This window comes from Vipera berus (genome assembly GCF_964194415.1).
Source record: "Vipera berus genome assembly, chromosome: 1".
NCBI classification, from domain to species: Eukaryota; Metazoa; Chordata; class Lepidosauria; order Squamata; family Viperidae; genus Vipera; species Vipera berus.
In genome coordinates, this window is record NC_138202.1 from 102,385,682 (window position 1) to 102,413,608 (window position 27,927).

The 27,927-nt window shown below is 38.0% G+C and overlaps 1 protein-coding gene across 1 annotated transcript; it reads right to left on the bottom strand.

Moving 5' to 3' along the window:
- Positions 1–2,290: 2,290 nt before the first annotated feature.
- On the bottom strand, positions 2,291–26,934 carry COPB1 (COPI coat complex subunit beta 1). The gene is made up of 22 exons (XM_081324130.1): positions 26,779–26,934; positions 22,780–22,931; positions 21,607–21,836; positions 21,097–21,266; positions 19,941–20,055; positions 19,386–19,478; positions 18,716–18,853; positions 17,211–17,330; positions 16,982–17,089; positions 16,713–16,859; positions 15,153–15,298; positions 13,284–13,380; positions 10,462–10,622; positions 8,325–8,445; positions 7,409–7,636; positions 7,077–7,256; positions 6,424–6,568; positions 6,204–6,323; positions 5,464–5,609; positions 4,772–4,861; positions 3,808–3,963; positions 2,291–2,590 (listed from the first exon to the last, which is right to left on the bottom strand). Exons 2-22 carry the CDS (start codon positions 22,868–22,870, stop codon positions 2,531–2,533), a joined length of 2,862 nt encoding a protein of 953 aa, XP_081180256.1. The 5' UTR covers positions 22,871–22,931; positions 26,779–26,934; the 3' UTR covers positions 2,291–2,530.
- Positions 26,935–27,927: the final 993 nt, after the last annotated feature.

The following is a 27,927-nucleotide window of genomic DNA, read 5'->3' on the forward strand; positions in this document are numbered from 1 at the left end:
AAAGGTAGGCTACAAACTGTATATGGTTTCCTGGGAAATTTTGTTGGGGGAAAAAAACTATTTTTTTCCTATATTGCGTTACATTTTCTTTTGGTTTTTCAGGCAACAGGAAGCAATTGTTGGAAGACTGAAGGAGATGCTCCTCTTGTTGCAGTACAATGAGCAACAGAAACTTGCAAGGTAGCCTATAGAATCAAGTTCAGACAATTGCAGAATGTCAAGCAGTTGAGCAAGGAAACTTTCAGAGATGATAATTTCTGTAAACGAAGGACTTGCAAAAACAAGCAGAGGACAAGCCAAACAATAATTGTTCTGAAAATAAACCTTATTACTCTACACTGTAATCTATTTCAGGCATTTCTACCCCTTTACAATATCTTTTACACAGTTCTTCCTGCCACATAGGAAAGGTGTTTGTTTTTAACCTATTGCTTTTCTTATTACAGAAAATCTTGGGACAGGAAGCAATATCATGAATTGTCTGCTTAGGTGCAATTTTCCATTTCTCCTTTATATATAAATGTATAGTTGAGGCTTATTTTTTCATAAATAAATGGTCCATAATAACTTACAGAGGAATATCTTTATTGGTTCCTCATATCAGCACGATGGCAGTACAGATTTCCTTGGCATTCCAACACATAATTATCCTTTCCAAAAGTGACAATGTTCCCATGGCAACATAAGCATTTTATTACTGAAGAACTCAAACATTCCAAAGTGAGAACTCACATTGTAATGGTTAAAAGAAAAAAAAGTTATCACTTACTAAGGAAGAAGCATAAAAAGCCAGATGCACTGATCTAAAATGAGAGATGTACCAGCGTGGAGAACATCCTCACTTAGTCTCCATTATTTCCTCACACGTATATTATTTGCATGAAGCAGCTTTTAGATTATTTTCAATGTGTTAAACAGCGTGGGTTAGACCTCTTTTCTGGATGATGAATGCACTCATTTTTTATTTTACTTTTGGCTTCTGTGGCTATGTCCAATATAGGTAGTCCTCAACTTATGACAATTCATTTAGTGACCGTTCAAAGTTACATTGGCACTGAAAAAAGTGACTTACGACCGCTTTTCATACTTACATCCATTGCAATATGCCCTTGGTCACGTGACCAAAATTCGGATGCTTGGCAAGTGACTCCTATTTATGACTCCCAGGGACATGTGATCACCTTTTGCGACCTTCTAGCAGTCAATGGGGAAGCCAGATTCACTTAACAACCATGTTACTAACTTAACAGCTGCAGTGATTCACTTAACAACTGTGCTAAGAAATATCGTAAAATGGGACAAAACTTACATAACGAATGTCTTACTTAGCAACAGAAATTTTGGGCTCAATTGTGGTCGTAAGTTGAGGACTATCTGTACTGCTTTTTAATAAGCCTTATCTTCATTCAGTGTGTGAACCTAGCAGTGATTCATCACACTTGAACGTTTGACATTCATTTTCATTTAATATAAAGGAATTGTTCAGAGTTCAAATGTACTATTGTTTGAATGACCTGGAGTTCTGTTTCATGATCTGAAAATTTTGCTAGGCATTTACTTCTGAAGATCACAAGTGCAGAGAAAACAAATCCAACTTAAAGGGTTAGGAGTGTGTTTAAATCTAAAGCTTAAAAATAATCCCATCTGCATATATAGCCTACTAAGTTTGATGACACAGTGGAGACTAGAGCCCCCCAATCAGGATACCAGAAGTCCCATGTACAGGAGTAGGCTACACTGCTGCTGTACTGCTTACTGGAAGGCATATCACCTCAGGAAACATGGCCTCCTTGCTGCTAAGGGGGTCTAATTCATATGAAATTCATATCTAATTCATTCCAGAAAGGCCTTTTCTGGCATGGCTCCCGCCTTCTGGAATATTCTCTTCTTCCTCCTCAAGTTGAGATCCACCCTCATTCTCTTGGTCTACATAACAGCCTAAAAACCTAGCTCTGCTGACTGGCCTTAGGGCATTCCATATTAGAGGTGTTCTTTGGAGTAGCAAGATCCTTCTGCACCCCATAATATTCTAGTTTTCAAAACTTATTCAGTTTTTAGTTATTTAATATTTAAATGTTCTGTGCCTGTTTTTATGATGTTTGTAAGCCACCCAGAGACACTTGATAGTGAGATGAGTGGCATATAAATTAAATAAATAAATGTGTCCATGTGTGTATGACAAGAAATCCTAATTTTGCTCATAGTCTATGTTAAAGTTTACTATGAATTTTTTCTTAAGTTCTCAATAATATAGATCTGATGTCCAAGTAACACAACACAGTTATAGAGAATTGTATTTTATTTTAGTTTGGAAAGAGTACATGTAAGAGACTAGACAAATTGACTTTTACAGACATAGAGAAAAAGTTTTATCAATAATGATCTTGAATGATAAAACCTAACAATTATTTGCTGGAATTTATTCATTACCAGTTCGGCTTCTACAACCAACAAACACAGAATATGAAAAATGTTCTGATCCCCAACAAGCAAAATTCCAAGCATTTAGTTGTAAATGTTCAGAAGAATCTTATAAATTATTTTTCTTCTGAGAGAGATTGATCTTGTCACCAAGACTTAGCGCCATTCCCTATAAGGAATAGAATAATCACAATTAAAATAATAATTTCAATATTCAATAATTCACATGCAAGGAAAATACTTTTTCCCAAAGTCTGCATCTGCATGACTCTTGAAAAGATTTTTAGGAAGTTTGGAACGTTTTATGAGAAAACCCTGAAATAATTAAATCACAATTAATTCTTCAGTTCAGTGCTGACACATCTTTTCCTAATTTCTCTTACCACTACAGCTCAGGAAAACTTTGGGTAATGCCTTTTAGTCAGTTAACTTTTAGTTACAATCTTAAAACTTATCATTTTATAGAAACTTCTCAATTTGATGCTATAATAAATCAAAAGCCATTTTAGGTCATCAAATAAGTAATGAAAAAGGTGGCCACCTAGTCATGAGGGATAGCATCTCATGACAATTCTCCTTTCTCCAGATTGAGTGTGCAAATTGAGTGAGATGAAAATCTCATAACTGAAAACATGTCCCATTAATCAGACTCTCATCTATGTATTTTTTGTCAGCATTATTTAAATGTAATCTTATTATGTTCTGATTTCCTAAGACTTTGGGAAAAAATTACTTTTGAGTGCATGCTATTACAACACTGTATAAATAAGATTAACAGAATTGGTATGTTATGGCATTGCTGATTTTTATAATCTGGCAGTTCGTGGGTTCTAAAAGTAACTGTAGTATTCTTCCTGAAGTGCAATGATACACAAATTCTGAGATTCCGAATTTTTTGTACACATTAATTGCCAGACCCAACTGTATTGTAATTGGGAGTGAAAGGAACCCAAATATTTCATAATAGCTAGTTTCACTGAATTATAAGTAATTTTAAAAGTTTTTCAAATATATCCAGCAGCTTTTCAGAAGATACATATATAGTGATAAATATAACCCAGCTCATGGCACTTCAGAAAATTCCCACGTCATTTTTGGACTTGTCTATTTTATCAGCACTTCTCCTAATGACAGATTTACATGTTTATTCTACAAAGATTCACAGGGCATTCCCTATAGTCTGAAGAATTCATTCAGGATAACATGCTACATTAGTCAATTCCCTATAGTCTGAAGAATTCATTCAGGATAACATGCTACATTAGTCAATATACAGTAATCAAATTATTCATCAGGGTAATGATAAATGGTAAATTAAGAGCAAACATTTCACTGATGTGAAAAGTTCACAAATTTAGGGAAATAGCTGCATAGAAATATAATTACCTGACTTTTTGCCCGAATTCTTATGTGTCCTGTGACTGGAGCATCAGGTCCAAGATGAATTGGCTTTTCAATGCTGACATTTGCAAGTGCGTCTTCTCCAAATATGGAGCGTGCGTACAGGTTGGCAGCCATGAAGCCACAATAACCAGAAAGTGCCTAGAAAACAACATTTGATACAATGTTTATAAAAATATTTTTTTCCTCTTGAAGCTTAATAATTGAGCAGGTCTGTGGCATAATGCTTGATCTTCTCATTACATTACAGTTCAAACTGTCCAAAAAGCAATAAACATATATAGGCCTTATGTCAAGGTTCCGATGAATGAGACAAATCAAACAAATTGCTGGCATAATTATTTATCTAAAAAGTCTTAGTAATGAAACGAAACATCGGCACTCATGGAGGGATGCCAGAATCTGAAATCTCCTCCCCCCAAACCCATCGTAACACACACACAATCCCCGCCCTTATCTACATGTCATAAATCACATTATCCAATTAGTTTCACATATGAGGTCTCTCCTCCCATTCTGTACGTGGGCTTCTTGTCTTCTCAAAATAGCTGTTAGAAAATTCCCTCCCTACAAGATTCAAAGTGAAGCAGTTTAAACAAAAGGCTGTCTCTTACACTATCAGTGCAAAAACAAGTCAATGTTAGCAGCATTGACACCTTATTCGTCCAAGAACAGATTTACATGAATGGACAGTGAAGCCAAATGAAAGCAAATTTTAAACCCATTAAATTCTTTAACTTAATATTAGTAAACTCTTCAGTCACAATGTTTAGGGAAAAGCACTCCACTTGTCACTGGTGTCCTTTGCACCAGCATATCCTATAATCATTCCAAGGATCTAAGCCTCAAGGCAAGTTTTCAGTAGGCGCATGCCAGGGATGGGTGATCAGAAAGGAGGAAGTACCAAGAAAGCCCCAGTCTAACTCCAGATCTGAATATAAGATCTTACCTTTTCTGGGGTAAGGCATTTCATGTTAGTTGATTTTAAGATATGTTGCAAGTATTCATTCAGGTCCACTATATTGGTATTCACTGTAACCTTCAAAAATATATAGAAATTAACCATCACACTATCTTTCAATTGATAAGGAACAACTAGAAAACATGGCTTTTAATCTCAAATCTCATAAAACATTACTTGGGTTTTTAAATGTTACCATTAAGTGTATCCTGAAAGAACCCTAGTTTTCAAACACTTCAACAGAGCCTACAGGAACTGAAGCCACCCAGTATCCATAATGTCCATAATAACTGAGTGTCCATAATAACTTCAATCAATCAAATCAATCCATTTTTTCCAATATTTTTGTGGATGGCGATTCCAATATTGAATTATTTAAAGCCCTGGTACTGATTTAATTCACTATCACTTATAATTATAGTTAGTGACTTATATTATCTTAACCAGATATTCTTAATTTAAAGCTGAATAGTGATCCTTAATTTTTCTTCCAGTGATGTAAGACATTTCGTAACTTTATAAATTACTAATGATATGTTTTAAGAAAGCAATCTCCATGGCATTTTAGATTCCTTGTTTACTTATTTATACCTTTAGATGCCTCTTATCCTTCATGGTTTCTTTCTTTAAAATATTCAATAATAAAAAGTATAAATATTGAAACAGTTTAGAGAGCTCACTTTGTTTTCCCATTCAAATTCTGCCCACATCTGGCGGAACTCAGCATCGGTACAAGTAGCGGGCTGGATGTAATCCATGATGTCGATGTGTATGTCACTAAGAACCACACAGTTTCTATCACTGGCTGCTCCAGAAACATCATATACTAAAAATAGAGAGAGAAAAGTCAGTAGAAATTAACAACATATATTGTGACAGTTTTAAAGCTGAATAAACACAGTTTCATTCTGAAAAGTGGCATATTTCTGAAAATAGTATTCTCCAATATTTGAGGTGCTGCTGATTAACTCCTATATTGTATACTGTATATATATATATATATATATATATATATATATATATATATATATATATATATATATATATATATATATATATATATATATATATATATATATATATATATATATATTTAATTCCATTTATATCCCGCCCTTCTCCGAAGACTCAGGGCGGCTTACAAGCTTAGCAGTAGCCTTCATTCTATGTATATGCCTGCTTATTAGGGCTTTCATACACCCCCCAAGCGGCATTATTACAAAGTCAGCTTAATTGCTCCCAACAATCTGGGTCCTCATTTTACCTACCTCGGAAGGATGGAAGGCTGAGTCAACCTTGAGCCTGGTGGGATGCGAACCTGCACTAATATAATTCATCCATCCATCCATTCATTCATTTTCTCTCAAGAGGGACTTGACACTTTCAAAATCCCACATTATATACACAATAGAACACTTACCGATGTTGCCAAAAATAATTCCATTTTCAGTGGAAGCTACTTTCACGTTCGCTTTTATATTGGCAAAATCGTGGGGCGCAAGGGTCAGAGGAGATGGCTTTTCCACAAGCTTCAAGTCGCCTAATTAAAATGGTTTGAAGGGAACACAAAAAAGACAATGTTAATGAGAAACACAGCAGAAATATTGAGAAGAAATAAGTAAAAATGCTGGATTATTTACCCAATGTAGCCAATTCTAGCGTGCAATTCTGCAGAGTATCACTGGTCTGGTTTACCACAAGCACATCCAACACAATGTCATACTGGTTGACATGGACATATGCTTCGGCATAGACAGGATCTGAAAAACCTGTCAACTGAGTTACCTGTCAAGGATAAGGAAGATACTTAGGCAGAAATTGTCAGTCTCTACCAGAATAACCTCACTGAACATAATGCAGTTGCCCAAATATCCAAGTGTTGCTGACTTATTAAAAAACCAGTAAGAATTTTGGGGAAAAAATTGCACTTACATTTATTAGCAGTAATATTTAATCCTGTGTAGCTCAACAAGCCACTCTTACACTCACCAATCTCCCAACGCTATTAAAATGAATTACTGTATTCCCAAAATACAATTACACTCTTTCCCAGCAGTATGGCAATCCATACTTGGAGAGATGCAGTCGTACAGTTAAATGAACTTTATATTTACAGTTTTAATAGCACTTCCTCATTTCGCCTAGGAAGCCACGCCATCCATTTCGCTTCACCAACTGGCTAAGCCCTATTTGCAGTTTCCTCCAAGGCTTTCATTAAATTTCACTATTCAAAATGAGATAAGGTACTTCCCTGGATTTAGTTGAAGAACAGCCTGGGAAGAATCTGTATTACCTTGTTGAGCTTGGATGCCAGTGGGTCAGCGGCTTCTTTTCTCTGAGTGTTTCCCATAGCTGCTAAAAGACTGAGCTGAAACTGATCTTCCTTTGAGCTCATTTCGTTTTTAGCAGTCAGCTGCATAAAAGTAATAGGATCATCTGGCTGAATGGTCACGTTCCTCTTCTCAGACTCTTTCTGGTGTAAGGGGGAAAAAAAAGAAGAAGAAATGGTCAAGAGAAGAGTATGACAAAAAGAAAAAGGCTTCTCCTAAGAATTGATCCTTGGCATTGGCACTGAACTGATCTTTTCTAATGATCTTAAGTAAAGATGTGGAGATTAGTTCTCACCTTCTGAGACAGCTTCTCCTCTTCCAACTTAGCAGACAACATATGAGAGAGAGATTGCCGACACTCCTTGTTGAAAATATCATTCATAAGAGGGGAACATTCTGAGAGCACTTTCAGGCACAGAGAAATCCGATCCACATCATCATCTGTGATTGGCTTCTTGGGGAGTGAAGACTTGCCCAAATGGAGAATACTGGCCATAAGCAGCATTGCCTCAGCTACGAAAGACTAACAAGAGATGATAATTAAACAACTGACATTTCTTTTAATCCCATGCATTCCACTATTCTCTTCTTCGAAATGACATGTAAGACTGAATTAAGACCTAAAAAAGTAGCAATTGCAAGACACAGGCTACTTATGCTAAATATGTCCAAGTAGCGCCAAAGGAAAACCATAATGGAGCCTTCCCTCTTTAGGGAAGATGCTTTGGCATGCAATTTCCAATCATTAGTTTTGAAAAGTCATCCAGGGTCTAAACCAGGGGTCTTCAAACTTGGCCCTTTTATGACTTGTGGACTTCAACTCCCAGAATTCCTCAGCCAGCGTGCCTGGCTGAGGAATTCTGGGAGTTGAAGTCCACAAGTCATAAAAGGGCCATGTTTGAAGACCCCTGGTCCAAACTGTGCTTAGGGTAACACTGTCTCTTTCTTTCTCTAAATTAATTACATAGATAAGACAGTTTTACAACTTATAGTCTCCTTTGATTTACTTCAAATACTCTAAGGCACAATAAACCAAGCTGCTGCCTTTGGAAACCTATGCAAAAATAACATCCTGACAGCAAACAGTTCGGTCAATTGTACCTCCATATGAGGCTGCAAAGAACCATAAGTGAGTTGAGTATACAGCTATTGCCTAACAATTGAAATTTAATGATACAAAAGCCTCTATGAATCAGAGAGAAACCACTTACATTTTGTTTCTTCTTTTCTTGAACCAGAGTCACATAGCGTAAAGCAATCTTGGTCAGAGTTGTTGCAAGGGAAGCTGCAACAAAGAAATCACCATCCAACAAAAAGCCTCTCAGTGGAGGTCTACAAAGGAAAGGTAAAACTGACATTCAGAAAAAAGAGCAGCTGGCAATCCCGGGCATTCTGCTTTAGCCAAACTCAGGGGTAGGCAACCTTGGCTCTTTTATGACTCGTGGACTTCAACTCCCAGAATTCCTGAGCCAGCCATGCTGAGGGGAAAGGCAGAGTTTCCAAGCTGAGCCATTCCTGGCTCAGGAATTCTGGGAGTTGAAGTCCACGAGTCATAAAAGAGCCAAGGTTGCCTACCCCTGGCCTAACTATGAAGGAATTTGTATGTATTTGAATGATACTTAAATGATATATTGCAACTATGCAAAAGTTCTTTTCAGGTTGTGACAAAACTTTCCCCAGATAAGATCAAGACATATGATGAATATAGGAGCTTGAGCTACAAATACCTTTGGGAACTTTAACCTGTCTCCTGCATCCAAGGTTCTTTCACTACAGTTTTATCTGCTGGGGAGTTCATTAGTTTATATACTAAAGGAAAATTTATTTAGGTGCTTCAGTAACTCTAGATAACCACAGATAACTATTGCCAACCTAACACTGGCTGATAAGAGGCACATACCTTACATGGGTAAGGTACCAATCTTAGCAATAGGTACCAAAGAATTATGAGAACAGGAGATTCACAAGTGGTCAGTGACAATTATTTGTTCTATCTCCCTCCAAAAGTGGGTAAAAATATGACAGAAATGTTGGTGTTTGTGGTAAGATACCAAGTTCTAGAATTCATCCATGAATCCAGCAAAAAATAAAAATAAAAAAAGCTGAAATCTCACAGGCTTTTTAAAGTTCTAATTCTGGTTTGAGAATACGAAAATCTCGCCAAGGTTTTAAAGTTTTTGTGAAAAGTCTTTGGATACAGTGTTGCAAACTCTTGAGACTTTAACAATTGCAACAGTATTCATGAAGTTGCTAATTATAAAAAGCAACCCAGCACTAACATTATCAAAAGTTTGCCAAGTTATTTCACCCTAAATCACTTGATTGCAACAAGCACTGTAGGAAGGTGTTTTTTCCTCCCAAGCTGCAAACTACTAATTCCTTCGTTAAAATGTTGCATTCATGCTTTGTGCTACTGTAAGCAAGATTCTCTTTGTGCATGATTCAGCCAACTTGAAGGTGCTGCAGGATCACTGTGGTTTTTAATTCAAGCCTACTTGCTAAAAAAAAAAAAGTAGAATCTTGAATAGAAATGATATTAATTGTTCCACAGGTGGAATGCTTTTATCAAGAGAACTCATAGGAAAAAATATTCTCAATCCTCTGCAACTCTTTTTTTTTCAGTTCTCACCTCTAATTTTACTTGAAGGATTAGGCACAGGGGTCTGCAAACGTGACAACTTTAAGACTTGTGGACTTCAGCTCCCAGAATTCCTAAGCCAGCATAGCTGGCTGAGGACTTCTGGGAGCTGAAGTCTACAAGTCTTAAAGGTATCAGGGTTGCAGACTCCTGGATTAGGGGAAAAGGGGGCTATAAAATGGATGAGAAATGTCTGCTGCCATGACTATAAGTTTCATTTTGTAAGGTGCAAGAAACCTGGAGCCAGAATAGAGTTCAAAAGCACTGTGAGTTTATTTCATTCTACCTATGCACAAGAATCTGATCTACTAAATTGGTGCCAGATAACAGTCAACAGACTTCAGGGACTGGACTTAGGTGTCTTGGAGGCATAGAGACTCCAGCCTAATGATGCATTTGACCCCACCCTCAGGCTCAGCCTGGTCATCTGCTACATATATATATATTTACAATTCTTACTAAATAATCAGTTATGCCCAAAAATATATGGTTAAAAATGAAACTTGTTGCAGTTCTTTCAAATAACTATTATTATAACAATTTATTATCATTGCATTCTGAAGTCCCAACCGGAAATTTCAAAAAAAGTACCAAAGAGATATTATGAAAGATAAAATAAAAACCACATTCAGCAATTTGTACAATTATAAGAAAAAGCATATATGTATGTTTGTACAAATCATCCTGAGAACAGCAAAAACTTAAATCACCTCTCTTCTTCCTTTTTGGCAGGTCTGGAGCTACTAAGGGCACTCTGTGTAGCGTAAGTTCCCATTTCAGTTACCAGCTTTTGGACAGGACCCACGGTGATTTCCTCCTCAGGTTTCAGCTCACCAGCTTCTTTCTTGATTTCAGATTCTACTATCGGGATCTGAACGTAAAAAAGGAGCAGTAGGAGTAAAGTTGCTAAAAATACAAACTTGCTCTCTCCTACTCTCACTCGTCTTTTCGGGCTTAATATTTTTGAAGCTACTCAATCTGAATTGACTAGAGCTTTCCTTGAGGTTCCAACATGTATTTGATTTGCTTCTTTTGTCTGTGTAAGATCCAGATTGCTCAATTTTGTGCTTTCAAATGTACCACCCACCTTTTCTTATAAGGAGTCAAAACTGACCCAAGCATCCACATGTACGTACAAATACATAAAAGTGCGCACGCGTGAGCGCGTGCGCGCACACACACACACACACGTTTTGTTTACATTTGACTTCTAGCTGTAATAAAGATATTTCAAGCAGTAAGATAAATACATTACAATAAAAAGATGGGAAAATAGAAGAGGTTATAAGCTTAGGAGATTTCATTACTAATAATCTTACTCCTGCTGTATGCATTATGTATTTTGCAATAACAAATGGTTGTAAATTCCAACTTGCATTCAAATGAGCAAGTCTGTGGTAGTCATGGGGACCGATGGCTATCAGTCTTCATGGCAGTGAAGACCATCTGCTGGAAGACTAATGAGCTCCTTGTGCAGTTGTTTGGCCACTGTAAGAATAGACTGCTGGAGTATTTAGGACAGGGATCCAATCTAGCAGAGTATTGCTCCTGTTCCTATTAGTACTTATAAGATTGCAATATCTGTAGACTTATGTAGATTTATTTCATTCAAGGCAAAGTCATCTTTTCATTATTGCACAAAACTGTTTGATCAAAAGATTTTGGGAGAAGGACAATTTGGATTTGATCTTGGATATCATTAGAATTTTCTGAATTTCTTTTAAATCTATAAACTCAGTATTATCTGAGCTGCTTTGCAAAGATGGAAGTCTCATAATTGTCTTTGCTCTATGTTTCCCCAATACTGCTTTCGAGGATTCCCAATTAAAATGAGGGCAGAAAAGAATTGTTTCCATTGGGAGCTGAAGGTTGGCAGATACACTCCATTATCACCAATGCCCAGTGGCGTAGCGTGGGTTGTCAGCACCCGGGGCAAGGCAAGTAATTTGCGCCCCCTAACCTGTGGATTTTAGCACTCGAGTCTCTTCCACTAGCTCAGGAATTCTGGGAGTTGAAGTCCATGAGTCATAAAAGAGCCAAGGTTGCCTACCCCTGAGTTAGGTTCAAGGCAAAAAAGGGTCTCTGGAGAAGAGGGAAAATGCTAGTTTAAAACTGAAACAAGGCAACTTTAAGGTGCCTCAGCTGTGATTTAGGATGAGACAAAGAGAGGACATGGCGTTGAAAATGGTTAATGGGGCATGTTTGTTCTACTCTTAGTGAACGTCAGGATAAACCCCACGAGAGAATGACCTTACAACAGATGTGAATAGGCTTGGACTACGTTTGTAGATTGAGTGCATACATCACATGGAGCGATGATGGGCTTCATCAAGATTTACGATCCCACAATTGGCTAGTTTTCTCCATCTTGTCCTAAACCCTGGATACCAACCACTGTTTATGGCTTAGCATGTGGCGTGGGGTTGACCCAACATGTTAGGCGACAAACAATGACTTCCAACTTACAATGCCTCAGCTTCCCAAGGTTATTCCAAAGCCGGAAAAGCCAACCAACCCACCCTGCAGCTTTGCCTGCTTAGGCTGAACCCCAGGAATTCATACTTGCTGCGGCGCCCGACCTATTTTCTGCCCAGACGCTGCTTATCCAAGCCAAGCCGCCTCCTTCTCTTTGGCACCTCACCCCAAAGATTCGCCGGCCTGGCTGGAAACTCTCGCTGCTGGCGACGTGTGTCGGGGGGGGGCGGTCCCGATCGCCGATGCACGGTTGGATCGGCAACCTGCCGACGCAGCTTTCGTTCCAGAGCAGGGACCCCCGGAGAGACGCTGCAGCGATCCTCCCCCCGCGGGAAATCCACCCTCTTTCAAGCCCAGCCGCGCCCCCCCCCCGCCTTTGGCAACCCCGGGAGCGCCTTGGGAGAGCCTCTGCAGCGGAGCCCCGGGCTTGCAGGAGGGCCGCGCTCTGTGCACGCTCAGGAGCCGCCTTCTCCTTTGCGGGGGGGGGGGAGGAGGGAGAGAAGGCTTCCGTCCAGCGCCGGAGCGAAGGCGGAGCGGCCCAAAGGAGGAGTCACGCTGTGTGGTTGTGTGTTTGTGTGTGTGTGTGTGTGTGGCGCGCCGTGGGGCGTCAGGCCCTTCCCAGCTGGGGCTCCGGTGCCTCCGCCCTGCTGGATCCCGGCGCCGTCGAGCGCGCCCCCCCAGATGTTGCGCCCGGTGCGGCCGGCCCCCCCCACCTCCCACGCTACGCCACTGCCAATGCCTCCCGGTTAATCAATCCTTTTTACAAGAAGGCCCATATTAATTATATTTCTGTCAAAAGGTTGCCATTAGTTTCATTACCCATCAATGAAATGATCAATTACTTCCAACGTAATGAAACTCTGTTCAGTTACTCTATCAGAAATTGTGGATACTATTACATAGCTTTTCATTTAAAGAATTCCTAAATGCATCCTCAAGAAATGAAGAACCAGTTTCAAGATTCGATAGAATTTTTCAAAGACTACGTTTTCCCTCTAAAATACCATATATCAACTTGGGAAAATATTTCCAATTGACAAAAATTGCAAACACATACCTCTCCCAATGATCTACGGACCTCTGTCATTACGCTCTGTATATCTTCCTTTGTGCTACAGTATTCGCCAAGGATCCAAAGTGCTCCCCGATAAATTCTGTAAAGCAAAGCAAAATAAACCAAACTACAGGTAATCCTAAATTGACCACAGTTGAACCCAAAATTTCTGTTGCTAGGCAAGACAGTTGTTAAGTGAGTTTTCTTGCCATAGTTAAGTGAATCACTGCAATTTTTAAGTTAGCAATAGGAATAGCAATAAGACTTAAATACCGCTTTATAGTGCTTTACAGCCCTCTACAAGCACTTTTACAGTCAGACTACGGCCCCCAACAATCTGGGTCCTCATTTTACCGACCTCGGAAGAATGAAAGGCTGAGTCAAGGTTAAGCCGGACAAGATCAAACTGCCGAATTGCTGGCAGTCGGCAGTCAGCGGAATTAGCTGCAATACTGCATTCTAACCCTTGCGCCACCACGGCTGTTTAATATTTTAATATTAAGTGAATCTGGCTTTCCATTGATTTTTCTTGTCAAGAAGGCTGCAAAAGATGATCACATGATCCTGGGCCATTGCAACCATCATAAATACATGCCAGTTACCAAGCATCCAAATTTTGATCACATGACTGAGGATGAACACTGGAATGGCCGTATGAAAAAAACGGTCCTAAGTCACACCCTTGTAACTTCAAAGGAATGGTTGTAAGCTGAGGACTACCTATAGTCAGCCAGGTTATTGATGATAATGGATTTGATTTTGTAAAGAATTACACAGAGCCACCAACTTATCCCAGATCAAAGAAAATAAATCATAAATTTAAAGATGGTGTAGCTTTCCTTTCGAGAAATGCACTTTTCTATTCCACCGATTATCTAGTGTGATTGTCAGTTATCTGTAGAAAAAGCAGAAGAGCAGCAAAATAACTTGTTCTTCTCGATTTCTCCCTGTCACCAAACTTCTTTCTAGCAATACAGTGAGTTGCGTGAATGTCACAGATGCATGCTTGGGACTCTAAGTAAAAGAAAGCACTCCAAAGGGAGGGCTGCCAGTGCAGAGACGATTTGACAGGTAGGAGAGGAAATGTCACAGGAATGAACTTTCTTCAACTAACCCAAAAGAAAAGTCCTGACAAGTATTCTGACAAATCCTCTGAGACCTTCTCTCAGCACATGTATGATATATACAACTGCACCTTTGAGGAACCTTTAATAGAAATTCTAGCTTACTAATTATGCTTCATATTCTTCCTGAAACAGAGTATATAAATATATATTATTTGAAAAGTAATCCAGAATTACTGGATTTCACTAACATACGTAAATATTTTTTTAAAAATTGCCCTATTGGACATTTCCTTTTTAAAACTTCTGTGGGCTAGAAATGGTTTTATACAGTTTATACAGAAGAATGAAACTTGAAAATCCCTGAATGTTAATCTACACGTATTTTACTTAGAAACAGTCACTTGTGCTTCAGATTGCTTTAAGAAAGTATTTAATGCAATTCTATGATAAAGTGCAATGCAATTCTATGATAAAGTGATGTACCAAAGGGTGCAATCCTGGGAACACAGCCAAGTAAACACAATGAGATATTTTCAGTAGGCATTAGAGAACTGCAATGCAGGTTTCTTTAAGGATCATATTTAGATCTGGCAAGTTTTATGTACACATCAAAATGGAATTTTAAATGCATCCAGAGAAAAAGAAATCTTCAGCAATAAAAGTCAATTCCAAGTGTAAGAAACTTATCCAAAGTCATTTGTATATGGATTCTTTCAGTGGTGCTGACGGTGTTACAAACACAAAGTCTTAAAAGTAATCCACACTGAAATTCAGGTAGTGAATTTTCAAGGCACTTGAAACTTACTTGACAGACTTAATCGCATGGAAGACTTCCAGCATTTTCTCTACAATTAGCAGCCTGAGATTATCAAAACGCTGAATGGCTTCACGCACAAACTCCAATACATCTGCAGCTGCCGCTTCGTTGTAATCACTTAAGAACTCCATCAACTAGAAGGGTAAGTATGAACATGAGCACTACAAAATTTGGAACAAACCACTGTACCACTAATACCAGATACAGCAAGACGGTACCCAACTATGTATCCCAGCACCAATTCCCCCCACATTAAATTAAACACTACTGAAATCTTACGGAATTTGGTAAAATTTGGAGATTTAATATCTCATATCTTTGCCTGGACTATTGTGGAAAATTGTGGGACGACACAAAAGATTAACTGCTTACGTTTTGGCAAATACAAGGCTGGAAGACTGCCAGTTTAAAAGCATTTATGTTCAACTGTTTTTGACATGACAATTTACATTGACAAAAGGCATTTGGGTGTGACATTAGCACCATAGTACATAGTAAATTATAGATATCTTAATATGTAGATCAGGAATGCAGAATGGATGGTCTTCAGCTTAATAAAAGATGTGTATCTAAATGATAATAGTTGTGGCACAGTTCATTTTTAATCAATATAACATATGTGAAATAGATTTGTCTGGAATGTAGGTTATGACCCAGTAAAGCTAAATTATGAACACTTAAATGAAAGTGACATATTTCTGTAAACATAAAATTCTTAATACAAATCCAATTTAAATTTAAATTTAATTTAAATCCATAAAAAGAAACTTATGTGTATGTGTATATATATATATATATATATATATATATATATATATATATATATATATATATATATCTCACATACACACACACACACACACACACACACACACACACACACACACACAGAGTATGTGAGTGAGAGAGAGAGAGAAAACATCCTTGCCAGGCTGAACTACAAACTATTCAATGCCATTTTAATCTAGAGAACTAGAGATCAGAATTTGAAAAGTAGATTGAGTCTAGCATGAATCTAGCAAACTGATTGTTAACAACATTGTAAAGCTCAGTTCTTTAAAATTCAGCTCAGAAAAATGAATACAGAATTTTCCTAACCCCATTGAAAGTAAATGAGAATGGTGTAAGAGGTTAAGATTGGGTTAGAAGTAACTCTGGACCCAGAACCTAGCTTGTCTACTTTTAGATCAGCTTTTTGACTAAATCTGGCTAAAGTCAAAAGGTGACTGTTCTCCACTATTTTCAATGAAATGAAAAGTTATTTTGTTTTTTTTTAAAAATCTACAAATTAAACTAACCAATTAAACCAATTCTGGGGCTGGATGCAGCAAGCACCAGGCACTGGGTAGTGACTAAACATTACTTATCAAATAAAGAAATACTATGTAAGTTAGAAGTGTCTCACAGATAAACAGTTAATTAAGGAAGCAATGTAAAGGAAACATGAATTAGGGATGAATAATGATTTTGTCTAAAGTAAGCTGATAACCGCATAAGTTAACAATAACAACTATTGCAGGGCAATGAAAACAAAGTTGATTTACATACCACAGGAATGACGTTTGCAGCCATGTCTGGGAACCGAACACTACAAGAATGTAAAGTCCGAACAAGCAACTGTCTGTATTTATCAGTGTCTTCGTGCTCAGTCACATTATTTGTTTTAACGACTTCTTTCTTCAAAACAATCACCAACTAGTGACAAAACAATACTATTAATTGTGTATTATACACTTCTGTACAATATTAATTTTACAACATTAAAATAAGAACCTATATATTTCCAAGTAAATTGGTGGAGTAACATTTCAGTTTACCTCTTCTACATTTCTGGAAGATACAAGATCAAGGGCCAACTGTAATGTCTTTTTGCGAACTTCCAAATCAGGAGTACTCAAAACTCTCAGTATATCCATAACCAAATCCTGAAATAAACGACATTTCATTTATAGGCATTCATGAACCAGCCTCAGAAAATCCAGTGAAATTTTGCACAGAATTACTTACTTTAAATTTAGGGAAACAAGTGTAGTTTATTGTACTTACCTGTAGTACTCTTTCATGGGAAGGGTGATCCTTGAGTTCAATCAAGCGATCCAGGACAATCAGTTTCACATTGTTGTCACTTTCTTTAATAATCAGGTCAATATAGCACTGAGCTGCTGCCTTAAGTTACAAGACAGAATTAAGGTATTTAAAATGCTATCCTTTTGTGATCCAGAGAAAAAAAGTTTAAAAATAATTCAATAAAATGCAATCATTTAAGCAACTACCAGAACTTGTAAAAGTGGGAAAATTAGGAAGTCTATATTATATTTGTGAGCATTTAAACCCACTTTTACGCAAATAATACAACTTGCAAGTGGGAAAAAAACAGGAAATCCTGTAATATTTGTAAAGATTTTAAACCCACTTGCATGTGCAAGATTACCTGAAAGACTGGAAATAAAATGTTTTAAATCTCTCTTTCCCTTAGATCAGACATGGCAAACACAAGGCCCGGGGGGCGGATCCGGCCCACGAAGTGGTTTCATGCGGCCCGTGAAGCCATCCTGGAAACAGTGAGGGAACGGCCCCCACTGCCTTGGCCCTGGCCTAGAGACCCTCCTTCTACCAGAGACCCTCAGATCTGTCCCACTCCTGCCCAGGCCCCCATAGGCACCCTTGATGCAAACGATGTAGAGCTGGCCACACCCACCCAGTAGGCCATACGCACTCTGGCCATGCCCACCCAGTAGCCCACGCCCACCCTGGCCATACCCACCAGGCCCCCTGAGGGCAACCGCAATGCTGATGTGGCCCTCAATGAAATTGAGTTTGACACCCCTGCCTTAGATAAATCATGTTAGTGGTCCAAAAAAACCCTCTCTAATATCGGACCATCTCTTGTGACACATTCCCCTTTATTAAGACTGAATGTAAATTGAAGACAAATTGCAGCGCATCCACATCTGAGTGATTAGGTACATTATTTTATTTAGCATCGGTTTTGTATACGATTGCATAGACAACAATTCACAAGATTGCATAGGGCAGTGTACAGGGTGAATTTAATGCTTTTTAATTGGTTTTAACTTTTGTATGTTTTCGATTTTTAATTCCCTGTAAACCGCCCTGAGTCCTCAGGGAAAGGGCGGTATACAAATGCAACTAAATAAATAAATAAATAAAATAAATAAATATTTACCAAAAACAACTGTAACTGAGTAAGAACTAAATGAACTACACAGCTCAAAAATCAACAATGGATCCTTTGAATTTTTTGAGCTCTCCTTTATATTTGTCACTTTTTTTCCTGAAGAGTTTATCTGAACGGCTTGATTTCCCACAGCTTTTCAGTTTAACGCACAAGCCAAACAGAATTCCTCACACAGCTTTTCAGTTTAACGCACAAGCCAAATAGTTCTACAAGGCAACCAGATTTCCCATTCTCTTGGCCCATAACACTTTTCAAACCTGACTGGCAAGCATCATTAATCAGCATGACGATTGCCTAGTTTCTGACTATACGGTATTCTCACACTTTATTAAGACACAATGCACCGTGGTACCTTGACTGCGGTTGGAGCACTGGAAAGAGTGACTAATGTTCCTGCTGCTTCATATTTTACAGCAGGGCTTGATGACTGTAGTAGATTGTAGATGCAGCGAATAAACCGAGCTCTTTCTGATGGATTAGCATGACAAACCTAAATTTGGAAAGGAGACACAGAAGCATTATTTATGCAGAATATATTTTTTTCAAAAAATTAGTTGTTTACTTTCTTTATAACTACACTATAATGGAAGGCCATCATCAGACTATGTTTCAAAGTACACTGTATTAAAAAAATAATACAATGACAAATGGAGTAAACTTCTAGCAGTACTTTTCTTCACGGATTCCTACCCTTTTGGCAACCCACCCACCCCAATTGCCAATTGTAAGAACTTAAAGAGAACCTCAAGTACAGTATATAGACACAGTAAAATATAAACGGAAGAGACAGCTACCCACGATCATAGATGGCACAAACAGAAATGTCTTCTAGTGCTTGGATCTAACTCTCTTTTCATCTAGCAGTGTACACTCTGACTTATGAAAGCTTCTGTCACAATTTCTTCTCAATTTTCAAGCTTCTCAAATTACTAACTGAACTCACGACTGAATCTTATTTCAGTAGCATATCTTGTTCAGAGGTAATTGCTTTCATTGTAAAGGATTAATTTGATTTACTGCACCTTATAGATTAGTTCCACAATAACCAGCTGGAGAATATCACCAAATGTCTGGACTTGGTCAATGCAGGTACTCAAGTAATCTAAAGCTCGGTCCTTTAAAAATAATAAAAAAAACAAAAACAAAAACCAAGTATGAGTTTTGCTGTACTGATTTGAAATTTAGTTCCACAATATTCCTTATACATATTTATATTTGACATTCTATCTAGGAGGGACCTCATAATTAATTACTTTATCGGAATTATTGTTTATATCATGCCTGCCAAATCCAGTAAAATAAAACAGTGATGAAAAGTAAATTTTAGGAGTGGGGGTTGGACGTAGAATTAGCAAACATGCATCATAAACAGGGATGGAGCTTTCTGAAATTTCTTTTCAGGCTATGGAAGGATTAGAGTTCAGGGATTCACAAAGCTTTAGATGATGGATGTGCACAGTGAAACTTAGGCGAGTGCGACTTGACATATATCAGTGAAGAAATCAAATTGAAGGGTTAGTGCCAAGTTAACCACAATTAGTAAATAACAATCAGAATTAGGTAGGCTGTATTTTTACCTGATCAGCATGAATTAGCATCATGAAGGCATTTCTTTTGCAACTTGCATCTTTCTCATTCACCAGAAAATCATGGATCAGCTCAGGGGCATCAGGTATAAGATGTTCAAAGTTTCTTTTGGGAAAGAAAGCACCAAACATAGTTACAAACAAAGAAATTGGATAATGCAACACAAACTGCATCCAACTGGGTGGATGGGGGAGTTAAAGAACAATTCTTCTTTCAGGGTATGTAATTTGCATTTCAACAAGATTTTCCAAACTAGCATACTGTATTTCCATAAAAGAAAAAATCACCGATAGTGTGAATCTATAAAACTAAAATTATATCCATGTTTATAACTGAGGGAGCAAACAACTTAAAATTAATAGGAACTGAAAGTTTCTGATTGTCTGCCTTCTACTTATTTTTCTTAATGCATTGTTTAACAAGACACTAGCAAATGTGTAAAAGTCCTTTCTAAGACAATCTGACTACCAGCTGGCAAGAAAAATAATTCCACAAAGGTAATTTCTGGCTTATGGCCTAAGCTTGGCATGCTAATTCTTTCAATTTCATTTTTCTTAAATTTACATTACTTCACTTGCATCAAAAATAAAATAAACACTTTTCAAAATGATTAAATATTCCAAATCAAAGACAAAAGCTTATATCAGCTTCTAGGCTAATAGGCATATACTGCTGATATACAATTTATTCATTACACATTATCACCTATAATGTATGATCTATCCAGTTGTATAGAACAATACCACATAAAGAAATGTTAAATGTTAGTAAATTTTCATCATGCATATGAATTTCAGCAGAAATGATACGCTTTTATTTTTATTATATATGCAATATATATTATCTCAAATGTATGTGTGGTAATGTTAATATGTGTGGTAAATTTGTTTATGTATGTGTATGTACACACACACACACACACACACACACACACACACACACACACACACGAACGAATAAGTACTCTGGGGTTTAATCTTTTTTGAGCAAGATCAAAACAAATAAATAGCCCAGTAATTAAGCCTTTACCAGCCAATAAATCAATTTCAAGAAAAAAAAATAAAAGCTTACCATTTAGCTTAACATTTAAGGTTAGCATTTTTTTATACGAAGGCTCTGCGTTATTAGTCAATAGAAAGAATTTACCTGTAAATAGTATAAATTGCAAGGACTGCATTCCTGCGCACATAACTATGACGATGTTCGAGACATGCCCGGATAGCTGGCATCAATGGCTCTAGCAGTTCCGGTTCTTTAAGTTTGCAAAGAAAACGGAGAGTGGAGCCTCTGATAAATTCATTTGGATGTTGAAGATCCTACAACATTAACAAAACATATTACAGGATTTATGTCTACTGGTGTATATATATTAATCCAGAGTGTTTCAATGAAAAAGGAAGAATCTATTTTTGAGAGGATTAAAAAAACTGGCATAAAGTGACCCCTTGGTTATTTTTAGCAAGATGACATCCTAAATCCATTTTGAAACACAGATCATAAATCATGCAATTCTACATTCAGCTTATTTAAAACGTATATGGCAACTGGTCCTTATAGTTGCTCACAGGTAAAGAGAAAATTAATACCATAAACTGATCTATAGCAAGAATATTGGATTTTTCATTTATTCATACTAAATCCAATTAAAATATTTACCTTCCTGTAGGCATCACAAACAAGGATCATTTCTTGCAGCAATCTACCATCTGGAGTTGTTTTGGGAACAATCTCCCAAAATACTAAAAGCAGTTTCTTTATGGTGTGGTCTTGAAGTGGCAGCACAAACCGAATAATAGTCATCAGAAGTCCTGGTAACTTTTCACCATTTAAGATCATTATTATCACTTTTTTCAAGGCCTCTGTCTTCAATTTTACATCTCCTTTTTCTGTTAAGTGAACAAGTTTAAAATAAGCACAATGTATGTTAACAAAATAACATATACAATGTGTTATTTTGTGCTGCAAACCACTTGTTTATTTTTACACAGCTTCTTTTGGATATAACTACGTCATGAATAGCTCTTTTACTTTGATGAAGGTATAATTTAGCATTTCTCAAACTTGGCAACTTTTAAGATGTGTGGACTTCAAATCCCAGAATTGCCCAGACAGCATACTTAATATTCCAAGTTTGAAAAACACTGGTGTAGTTGTTTTGTACTATGACAACAAAAAGTACACAGGCCAAAATAGAAGCACTGCTGATAATTGCTACTAAGTTCATACATTCAGTCACTGAAGGCAATTCTATTTAGAATACAAACAGATTAATCATAGAATAAAGTCTTTTATAAGTGTCCAAGTCAGGAGTAATCTATTGCAAAGGATAAGATCTGCACACTGCAAAAAAGTAATACTCAAGTGTGAAAAATGTTTTACTTCAAATTGTTTTGAATGTGACATTTTATGAATAATCCAGTTTTAGACACAAAGCTGCTGCTTTGAATGCAACATAGATGGTTGCCTTTGAGACATTTTCAGTGCCCAGAGCTCTGCTTCATGCTCAAAACTGCCCATTTCATAAATTTATTTTTATGTAAACTTAGGTTTTGAGGGATATCGAGTAACCTGTCTCCCTGCCTGGCTCTTTCATTTTTGTTATTCAAGCAACTAGTGTTTTTAAATTGCTCTGTAATTGCTTTCAGTACTCATTAATTACTTCAGCTATCACTATATATTTTAGACTGTTTATCTTCAGTATCATTGCAACTTTCTAATATTTAAAAGAATTGTATCTTTATGATAACTTGACTACAAAATATGTTATTTAAATTTCTGATTTAAATATACCCAAAGCTATAAAACAATAGCTCAGGAAATATTACATACCCAAGTCATTCTTTAAGCTTATTTCAGATGGTGGCTCCGAGTCCATTGGAACTATAATTAACGTGTAGCACACGTTCTCTGCAGCCGTCATTGTGATTTTTTTTATAAAAGTCTTCCCCAGTATAAGTTCATCCAAATAGGTCTCAGAAATTCTAGAAAATATATTAACAGAGCTAATTATTCATTATGATTCTACATGCAATTCAGTAGAAAATAACAGCAATACATTATTCCGGTAAAAAATTGAACTCTAGAGTTCACCAAAGTGCACAACACAGAACTATTTAACCATTTTCAGAAACAGGAGAACATTATGGGGAAAAAAACAATAGGAATAATTAATTAATCTCAGGGACATTCTACATTTTAAAATAGACACTAACCCTTCTTTGGTTAAGACCACACACAGTATAAAAATAAAGTTCACTATGTTTCACTAAAATAACTAGCCATGTCCTCAAGTTATACACCTATGTACATAAGGTACAACTCGTTTCTACTTTTTCCAAAACCAAACCTAGAATGAAACACATAAGATTGCTAAAACCATTTCTACAACCCCCTGCTTTCAGTTTTAAGCATTATTTTAGTGGTTCTTAAATTGCATGACCCAATTGTCCTTTTTTTCCTAGCCTCAAATAACATCATTATCCCAAAAACAAATCCAAGAATCGGTTGTTTTATACAAGCATCTTGGCAGCAAGAATCCCATACTGGATCCTCAACTCACAAACAAGCAACTGTCCTCTTAACAGTTTAGAAAAACCACGTCAGTGCCTCCCAAAATCATCCAATGAATATGCAGACATAGATGTACCGTAGCACAACTACACTAGCAAGACGACACGGAGAACCCTCTGAAAAAGCTTCTTCAAAAGCCACAATGCTTAGAGCCATAGTTTCAGAGAAGCATTTTACACATTGTTCCTCTTAATGGTTTTTACACAGTGTCACAAAGACCTGTCTGATCTACAGTGCTTTCAGCTACACATTGAAATTGTATCAAATCTTTATTGGTTTATCATATGACTGTGCTTAAGCATAAAATTGTAAAAACTGTTTGAATCCAGAAACAATGTACCTATATAAATAAAACCATAATGGAAGTTTAGCCACACAATAATTTGGGCCTTTCAATTAAGACAATTAAAAATATAATTAGATATGTAATGGATACAAATTGAAGTATTACAACCTGTATGGCTGATACCATTTCTCCTGACATTAAGAAATTAATATGTAGTTATCTGAAATCCAGACTTAAAAGTCAAATTTGGAAAATATGGAGATATTTTTTGCCTTATCATCTCACGCTCTTTTAAAGTATAAAACTACATTGGTTTTATAAACAGAATTTTATAGAATCAGAGACTTAATTATGTAAAATCTGTTATTGTAAAATCCTAACCTGCTTTTTGACCAGTCAAGCTTAATCTTTTCTTTCTAAATCTCTGGGACCCAATCATTAAAAATATTACCTTTAAAGAACATTATGTATTTACTTTGACCTTTGACCCTTGTAACATTCTTATATCAAATTTGATAGTCTTGAAAATCTTCAAAAAAATCATTGGTGGCTGACTTCAGATTTGAAATTAGTCAAATTGTTGAAGTTACTACAGCAAAAGTTTTGAAAAATCCTACAGTGAAAGATAAATTTATTGAAATCTGGTCTCATTTATTAGCTATATTATCAATGTTTCTTAATAGATAGTCTTTATACAAATATAGCTGGATAAAATATCAATATTTAAACTTATTGATTCCAAACAAATTCACATTTTTACCTTCTTTCCCCTTTTTTATTTTTGTCTTCAATCTATTTTTATTTTTAATTCTGCATTTTTTTCTGGTCCTGCAATTTTATTTATTTAGTAAATGATTTTATAAACAAATGTATAAACAAAGAAAGAATAGTTCTCAATATCATTATTTGGACCAGTAGTATTGATCAAAGATAAACAGAAAAATCGATGAAAATTCATATAAAGAGAAGTTCCAAATGAATACTATAATTCTTGTGAATATTCAAGAAAAAATAATATAAGTACATCTAAAATGTTAAATGGTTTATAATGGTCTGTAAAATGTGATGTCCCATAAACTTTAGAACATAAACCAACTTTTTGTTATTAAAATTTCCAGACTGAGGGGTTTAAATATTTTTTTCTGGAGAAGCTACACTGACAACTAGATAGACAAAACAGATGGATTATAAATGTTTCACGTGTGTATACATAGAAGAGAGAGAATGATATGCTGGGTTGTTCTGAATGGCTCCATATAAATCTGACTACTGTGAGAATTTCATGAAACACACAAGAAAGATTTGATGCAGAAGATTACTGGAAGAGTTTCAGATTAGTGACCAATCAAATACTATTAATAGCTTTCCTATAATTTTGTAACATGGCTGCATTTAGGTTTGGACCAGCCCATCTAAAAATGGCATGATACAAATATGACTTTAGTGCTTGCATCCAACATTAAGATTCGAGCTGGTTTTGTGGCATGACCCATGTTTTGTCATTTTTTTATCACTGTGGTTTGAAACAGACCTTCTTTATATAACCTATAAACAATAAGCTTCCATATAAACAGTAGTCTTTTTCAGAGCAAGCTCTATTCCCAAAGACTAAATGGACATATCTACATAGGTTTCTTTGTGAACAATATGGGAGTCATTTGTTATTGCATTCTCCCAGGGTGTTCTTATTTTCAAAACATCCCAATATATGCTAGAGGTCTGGGCTTTCCTGAAGATCTCCCACCCAAGTACTAACCAGATCTAACCCTGCCTAACTTTTAAAGATCAGCTAAAGCAAGCTACATCCTGTTGGCTAGCTGGAAAAGGCAAAACTGCTATTCTGACTTTGAGAGACAGTTAAAATTGATAACATTTATAACTGGCTAGATCAGTTTGGAGGATTTCCTTTTAGTAATTTAGCAAATTCTCTCATCAGTGCTGTTCAAAGGGAGGCTTGGACAGGCATCAACCCGGGATGCTCTTATTTGATCTCCTAAAGTGAGCAGTTTGATGTGGCACCAGGCTACAAACCAGGAGGCTGACTTCTAGTCCTGCCTTGGGCCCATCACTCTCTCTCAGCCCTAGAAAAGAGGCAATGGCAAGCCACTTCTAAAAAAAAATACTGCCAAGAAAGCTCTAGGTAGGGTCTAGTTTAGGTAATTGCTGGGTATCAAAATAGAGTAGAAGGCACAGGAAGAAGAAGGGGGGGGAAAGCCGAGTAGAGGGTTGAACTGGATGGCCCCCAATGGCTCTTTCGCCTGCTATAGTTTGGTGGAGCCTCCTTGGCCTAGGGCAGGGGTCGGCAACCTCGGCTCTTTTATGACTCGTGGACTTCAACTCCCAGAATTCCTGAGCCAGCATAGCTGGCTCAGGAATTCTGGGAGTTGAAGTCCACGAGTCATAAAAGAGCCGAGGTTGCCGACCCCTGGCCTAGGGGCGTTCAGGGGTCCACGGCACCGTTGCTTTGGGAACCCCAAACGAGTCCCTCCAAGGCAGGGAGGCTCCAGCCCCAGCCGAGCGTTCATTCCCCCGCCCTGCCTTCATTCATTCGGAGGAAAATCCCGGAACCCGCCGTTCCGTATTCCTAACGGGGTAACCCAGACGCCCTGCCATGGGAAGGACCGCAAAGCCCTCCCTTACCCGACAGGGCGAGGCTGGCTGGTGGCTCGCAGGCCCCGCGGAAAGATCTGAAAGGTGGCGACTTCGGGAAGGGGAAAGTGCGGTGCACAGCCGAGAGGAGGAGGAGGAGGAGGAGGAGGAGGAGGAAGAAGAGGATCGGGGCTCGCGGCGAGAAGGGTCCTCTCCTTTTACCACGTCGGCGGCTCCAAATCTTTCGCCCAGAAAGCCAGCTGCCTCGGCCCGCTGCCTGCCTCCCTCCCTCCCTCCCTCCACACAATCAGGGTTACGCGGGCACTTCCTCGGCCCGCCTGCCCTCCCAGCCCTTTTGCAAACGACCCGGTGGCCGCAGCTACCTCGGCCGAGGGATCCCGTGGCAGAAACGGACGCGGCTGTTGAACCCGCGCGGCGGCAGCAGCAGCGGCGGCCGCCTCTTCCTCAGTCGGCCGTCGCGGAGCTGCTCCCTTCTCCGGTCCTGCTGGCATCCGCCGCCTGCTCCAGCTGACGTGGAAGCCCCAGGCGCACAGGCCACCTCTCTACTACTACGGCGGCCCTTTCAGGACACGCCTCCTCCGTTAGCAAAAGCGCTCCGCTGGCTTCCGAGGAACCCGTCCTCTTCTGGCGAAGTTCGAGCGCTGCGCGACTCGGGCGGAAGCGCGGAGAAAAGCTGAAGAGAGGGAGCGTGGGTGCGCCTTCGTACACGTGGATGGGAAGTTAACGTGTAGTTGCCAGAGTACTTTTCCACAACTTGCCTACAGGAACCCCTAACTTAAGCACAGGGGAAGCACCTAACCTAGTCACTTGTTACACATTTTCCCTGGAATCTGTTTAGCGCGCCATTATTTACATTCCTGCTACTTAGATCAGGGGTCTTCAACCTTGACAACTTTTAAGACTTGTGGACTTCAGCTGAAGTCCACAAGTTTTAAAGTTGTCAAGGTGGCAGGCCTGACTTAGATGGACCATTAATATAAACCTGGCTTATTAAAGAACCAGGTTTTCCTTAACGCGATAGCTTTTTTCCCTATAACAAATTTTGCACAATATACTAGCCCCCAGCTTTCTTTCAAAAAAATATCTTAAGGGAACAGAATGTGTGCGTAATTGTGTACCTAGGTGTGGAGAGCAGTTTGGTGTAGTGGTTAAGCACCAGGCTAAAAACTAGAAGACCCTGAGCACTAGTCCTGTGTTAGGAATGAAGCCAGTTGTGTGACTTTGCCTTGGTGGGGCAGTGGGCTAATGCCTCCTTAAGTAACACCAGCTGCCTGCAATTAGTGCAGGTTTGAGTCCCACCAGGCTCAAGGTTGACTCAGCATTCCATCCTTCCGAGGTAGGTAAAATGAGGACCCAGATTGTTGGGGGCAATAAGCTCACTTTGTAAAAATGCCGCGGGGGGGGGGGGGAACGAAAGCCCTAATAAGCAGGCATACACATAGAACAAAGGCTATTGCTAAGCACATTGATTTGTGCTTCTTAGATTGTAAGCCGCCCTGAGTCTTCGGAGA